Here is a 6067-nt window from a genome sequence, read left to right on the forward strand (position 1 = left end):
CCCTCCTTTTCCGCTCACGATCCCCCACCCCCGATCCCCTCCCCTCGGCACCTGCGAGCCCGTCCGGCCGTGGCCACAACCAGCAGGACCTTGTCACTAAAGACGGCCGTCATCCTCTATTGTCCCCCCGCCACTGTGCCTAAGCAAAGAATTTTGGTTGTTGTTTTTGTTGCGCCGTGCTCCGAGTGCCAGACTCTCTCGGGGAAGGGTAGGTAGGTGTACCACATCATCACCACATTCCCCTCGCCAGCCCGGTTCCCCCGGCTGCAACACCCTAACTACAGCACCACCGCGTCCAAGACTACCCTCGTTAGTGGGCGGGAGGTCGTGGCCTTGCCAAGGTCACACACTCACACTAACTTACACACACGGACACGCGCGCGCGCTCACACACACTGCACCTGTGATTCATAAAGAAACGAGCAGGTCACTGGGTCAACAGGGGGCCGTCGGGGCCGCAGAGAAGCGCTGCCCTTGGCGAGCACGGACTCCCGTGCTCGGCTTGGAAAAACTTTGCACTCGCCGCAGCGGAGCGCCTCCCCTGCGCCCCGCCACCCCGCCACGGGGCACAGACACGCACAAAGGGCGCCCTGCTCAAGTCTTCGACAAGCAGAGGGCCGTGAAGCACCACTACCGGAGGGGATGGAAATAAAAACAGGCCGGCGGGGCGGGGCGGGGCGGGCCGGGCCGGGCCTCGCCCCTGGTGGTGTTCCTTCCCTTACCTTTGTCGAGGCACGTCCCCACGAGGCAGCACGGCTCGTCGCCCGGGTCGCGGCAGCACTCCACCACATCGCGGCACGTCGTCAGCGGCGTGATGGGCACCTCGGTGACGGCGCCGTCCGCCTCGCCCTCCGCCACCACGCGCACGATCATCTGGAAGGAGAGGAGGAGCGTCGAGAGATGAGTACAGTCAGGTGCAATGGGCCGACCTCGGGACCGACACAACACAGCGGATTGTCATGTATGTATTCGGATCACCTCCGAGTCACCTCCCGGATCTATGTGGAGTACCCCTAAACCACCTTCTAACATCCACCTATCTACCGAGTGCGCTGCGCTGGCTGCGCTGGCTGCGCTGAGCGCCTGCCAGGCACGGGTAGGCCGCCGCGGGCGGGGCGCGCACAGCTGACCGGCGGGCGGCCGATCCCCGGGGGCCCCAGGCGCCCCAGGCGCTCCACGGCTTGGAGGCCGCGCCGCACTTGTCACCCGACCCTGGCAGCGCGGGAGAACTTGCCAATTTTAAAATGTGGTGCCCCGTCCCGTCGTCCGAGTCAACAAAGCAATAATGAAAAGAAAAGCTGGGGACGCCGGGAAACAACACCAACAGAGTGGCTTGTGCGGAGCTGGGCCGGGAAAGGTCGCGGGTCAGAGAAGGGTGCCACTGCCTCACCTCGGCACCCGAACCGAGGAAAAAGGGACGGGGGCAGGGGCGAGCAAGGGCGAGAGCGAGAGAGGAGACCTAGGCCACTGCAAGCCCGGGACCAGAGTTGCAGCGGGGAACTTCTGCCATCCTCGCCCGGTTTCGCCCGTTACAGCATAATGGTGTTCGGATCGGATACGGAGGGGTGGCGGGCGCCGAGTGACACAGAGAAAGAGAACGGAGAGGGGGGGGGGGGAGTCCTCCAAACTCGACAACGAGAACACAGATGACAGCGAACTCTCCGCGACTGCTCCGCGCTGCTCCCGCGGGCGGGCGCCCGGCGTGCGGGGCCGCGGGCCGAGGGGGCGCCAACAACTGTCAAAGGCGCCATCCCCGCCTGAATCAACAGGTAAACTTGTGTGTCATGAGAGGAGGGCCTGCGAGCTGAACGCCCCGCGCTCTCTCGCACTCGCTGCAATGTATTCATCTTGCACCGACTGTCTCCCTCACACACACTAGGGCTGCGCGTACCCCTCGCTCGCTCGCTCGCCCGCACGTGTTGTTCGGTGTGCGCCGCCACCACCGCCGCCGCAACTCGGGAGGGGAAAACTTTTTTCCGAGACAAAGCAGAGCAGGATGTGGTGCGACTCACCCCGCCCCACCCCGCCCCGCCCTGCGCCCCGTGGGCATTCCCTCCCCATCCCCAGCCCCGCGCCCCGCGGCACCAAGGCCGCATCACATCATGGACCAGGCCCGGCACGGCACGGCGGGGACGCCATTTGCAGCGAAATGAGGATGGTTTAAATAACTAAGGGCCGTCATCCTACACTGCCGGGAGGCTGTGGGGATTACTGAGCTGGAAAGGTGTGAAGAGGAAATGATTCATCATTATAATGATTACTTCACAATGTTGTTGTAGTGAAGAACAGGAGGATGTTCATGTTGCTGATCCTCCTGACCTTGGCTCCTCAGTTTGATCCACCAAATTAAGTAAAGGGGTGAATCGTTAATTAATATTGACAGGTACACTGCACTCCTCCTCGTCCTAAAAAGTCTGTACTGTACGGGACCTTGCTTTGAGAGGATCAGAAAAATTTGTCATTGATTGACAATGGCTTTCATGCGCTGCAGGGATAAAGGCTGACCTGAGAAGAAAGGAAGGTAGAAACACTGGGACAAAGGAGGTTGTGGGGATAAGGAGCGGAGACAAAGGCCAAGGGAGGGGCACAAAATAGCAGGAGTCCCACCACAGGCAGCAAAGCCACTACTGCAATTAAGAACAGAGAATAAAAGCAAAGGCAGTAAGCCTAAGAACTATTTCTTGAATCTGTATTACTGCGTGATTAGAACCGAATGATGATGTGTTCAGAGCATGAGCACCTAAAGATGGGCAAAATGAGCTAAATGTGACACATCACATCACACCATAAAACTTTAAATCCAGAACAAAATCGCTAATTAGATAGACTTACCAAAAGATATAACCTGATGCCTCGGGTAGAGGATAGAGCCTGATGATGTTGAAGAGTTCATATTGAATGGAATAAATCGCACAATCCGATCACTCTTGAAATTACTGGTATTTCACACAACAGTCATTCAATCCATTCTTTGCCCTCATCTTCAAATCGGATCCACACTTGCGGCTGTAGCAAAACAGCAAGTGGACATAGTGCAAACAGCACTATATTTAAAGGTTATGATTACGATTGAAGTTCATTCGCACTTATCACTTTTCACACAGCAAGCAAGACTATTACAAATAGAGCTCCGTTTCAGACAGAACACTATAAAATTTCGATAACAGCTGACCACAAACAAAAATAAATTTAAAAAACAAACTTTGCGTCAAGTATAAGATAAATTTCCCAAGTATGCAGATAAGTTTACTAACGGGCGGGAAGTTTCAAGTTAAGAGTAGTTTTTTGGAGGGGGTAGGGGGAGGGTTTCATTGTGGTGGGGGGAGAAGGGGAGGGACAGGACAGGAGGCGCCCCCCTCGGAGGGGGTCGATGTGGTGGGGGCGGGGGGGAGGGTGGTGGTGTAGGGAGTGTAAGGGTAGTGGATGGGGTGAATGTTTCACAAGGCGGCGGACCGCCGGAACTGATAAAGACCAAAAAAGTTCAAAACGCTTCATGATTTTTGTGTCATACCTGCGTAGGGGCCATGATAATCTTCTCTATATATCGTTCCAATTTTTCCAATATTACCAAACACACCGTCGAAGTTTGGTCGAAAGCGAGTACGCTTAGTTTTGCAGTGTTGCCAACATTGCCACCCGACTGCGATCATAGCAATTTCTCATACATGTCTGGCGGAAGTGGAAGCACGTGGTGGACGCATGACCCGACCGACACCATTCTTGTTCCGGCCACCGACCGAGCGACACACACTCCTGGACGCCGCTCTGCAAGGACGCCTAGAACATTCGCCTGAGAAGCACGCCGAGGAGTTCTGAAATCTTTTGTCTCGTTTCCCTGTGTTAATCCGCAAACCTGAAAATGCAGAAGATCAAGCTTCAAAGTTCTGACGGTGAGCTGTGCGAGGTGGATGTAGATGTAGCCAAGTGCTCCGTCACCATCAAGACCATGCTTGAGGACCTGGGAGTCAACGAGGACGAGGAGGAACTTGTGCCTCTTCCCAACGTGAATTCTGTAATCCTCAAGAAAGTGATCCAGTGGGCGACACACCACAAGGACGACCCTGCTCCCCCCGAAGATGATGAAAACAAAGAAAAGCGCACGGATGATATTTCAACTTGGGACGCCGACTTCTTGAAGGTAGACCAGGGCACCTTGTTCGAACTTATTTTGGCTGCCAACTACCTGGACATCAAGGGTTTGCTGGACGTGACCTGCAAGACTGTCGCCAACATGATTAAAGGCAAAACCCCTGAAGAAATCCGGAAGACCTTCAACATCAAGAATGACTTCACCCCAAGCGAGGAGGAACAAATCCGTAAGGAGAACGAGTGGTGTGAGGAGAAGTGATGTTATTTGACGACTGAACTTTTTTACTCTATTGCATTTCTGGAAATGTTTCTTTGTTTGGCTTGTCAGTAGAATTGCAATTTAAAGTGACGATTTTGACTGACCCCTTGTTTTAACGATGTCGGTGATAACTAGGCTGTAGTATTCTATTCAAATTACCGGTGATGGATTTTCATTCTGCTGCAAATATTCTTTGTTTTCTGATGCCATATTCTGCACTTCCGTCCATTTGCCAATCCAGCGCTATTCTGCGAAACTTCCGAACCTAGTATTAGCTTTTCGGAAGTCATGTCTTCCGTGTTAAATGAATGTGGTTTCTAATTGTCTTAGATCAAATTTTATTCTTTCTGAACTGTTTTCTCTTGATTTATCTTAAATTTTGACCGCATATGTTCGGGAAAGTGAGTCAATGGCCATCTTTCAAATGTTGGTTGTCTACTTGTCAGCTTGTTTTGCTAATCTTATTTTATTTTGTTTAACTTATCCAACTAACCCTGTGATGGTTTCAGTTTTAAAGTTCTATCTGCTTTAACTGTTTGTCATTCCCTGTGTTTCAGAGATACTTTTCTAGATCATAACTTCCATTTCGTAATTAGGGTACTGATAATTTTGTTTTGTAAGACAGCTGTACTTTGTACTCATTATCACTTGTATGAATCTGAACCACAAATTTTTCTTAATAAAAATGTATATTTGATACATCAATTGTTCTTTGTATTGTTACTTGCCTTGCCTACTAATGCATACTATAACCACTGAACTTCTTTGACGCACAACTGTGAACATTTTTAAAAGAGGCTCTGAAAGCTATGACATTAACTTAACTTAGTCCACGAGAGCAACTTACCCTATCTGGAGCTCAAGTTTTCATTTTGTATGGAAATACCTGAAACACTTCCTTACCTTAAATACATTATTTCACCTGAAGCTGTGGGATTAGCTCGTATGAATGAAAACAAATTTAATCATGAACAGTTACAAAAGTTTTAAGATTTGTTCAAGAAAGCATTACTGGTATTGCCTTATTACAAATAACTTGATAAATTTCTACTCATTTTACTTCATATCCTACTTCTGTTGGTTTCTTGTGCCTCAACTTGAAACGAAGGGACTATATAGTAAGTCAGCCAGTTCAAAAGTCGTTTGAGGCAAAGTGAAGAGAACGGGAATCATGTCAGAAGAACAAAGCCATGGCTGGCTCCCTCTCCTAAAAATTCAGAATTTGAACGGACAGCTCATGTTAAATAGAAATAGGGAGAGAGGGGGGTCATTTGGTCGCTGCTGTATATCACCAGCCTTCCAATGCAAAATGTCAGGCTGATAGCCAGCCGCCCTCCACATCCTAAACTGCTCGAAGTAAGACGATCCTGACCCACCGTAAGCAGAACCAAACAAAAATATCCTCGAACGTAAGGTAGCCCAACCGGCCGAGCATGGGTAGGTCCAGGTCCAGTCCGCTCGAGCAGGAGGGGGCGAGGGCGAGGCGTCCAGCGAGCAGGGGCGCTGCGCGCCTGCGGAGCAGGCCGCCCGGCCGCAGCCACGTCCCTTGGGTTGCCTACCTCCCGGGCGGCCCTCGCACCTGGCGGGCGGTAGCGGGCGGACACGGCGCCGCTCCGCACTGGTAGGGCGGTGGGTAGTATGTTCCCCACTCTCCGCCCTGATAACGCTATCATTACGGCATGTCACCCGGCCCGCGCAGCCTTTCTCATTGACCCCCCC

The 6067-nt window shown here is 52.0% G+C and overlaps 1 protein-coding gene, 1 long non-coding RNA gene and 1 other non-coding gene across 3 annotated transcripts in view; 1 reads left to right on the forward strand and 2 right to left on the reverse strand.

Moving 5' to 3' along the window:
- Positions 1 to 728: 728 nt before the first annotated feature.
- LOC127750131 (uncharacterized) overlaps positions 729 to 6067 on the reverse strand; it is a 37560-nt gene continuing 32221 nt past the window's right edge. Inside the window, exon 3 of the long non-coding RNA XR_008011526.1 lies at positions 729 to 873. This is a non-coding gene — a long non-coding RNA (uncharacterized LOC127750131). The remainder of the gene's footprint in view (positions 874 to 6067) is intronic.
- LOC113212687 (U6 spliceosomal RNA) lies at positions 3474 to 3577 on the reverse strand. Its single transcript, XR_003303733.1, has one exon. It is a non-coding gene; the product is annotated as a U6 spliceosomal RNA (small nuclear RNA).
- Positions 3702 to 5053, forward strand: LOC113212685 (S-phase kinase-associated protein 1-like). Its single transcript, XM_052270793.1, has one exon. It carries the CDS (start codon positions 3860 to 3862, stop codon positions 4346 to 4348), a length of 489 nt encoding a protein of 162 aa, XP_052126753.1. The 5' UTR covers positions 3702 to 3859; the 3' UTR covers positions 4349 to 5053.

Source organism: Frankliniella occidentalis, unplaced genomic scaffold, assembly GCF_000697945.3.
Source record: "Frankliniella occidentalis isolate FOCC.00 unplaced genomic scaffold, Focc_3.1 Scaffold138, whole genome shotgun sequence".
NCBI classification, from domain to species: Eukaryota; Metazoa; Arthropoda; class Insecta; order Thysanoptera; family Thripidae; genus Frankliniella; species Frankliniella occidentalis.

Excerpts from the sequence above, each read along its gene's own strand:
- LOC113212685 (XM_052270793.1), top strand. The coding sequence starts at position 3,860 with ATGCAGAAGATCAAGCTTCAAAGTTCTGACGGTGAGCTGTGCGAGGTG.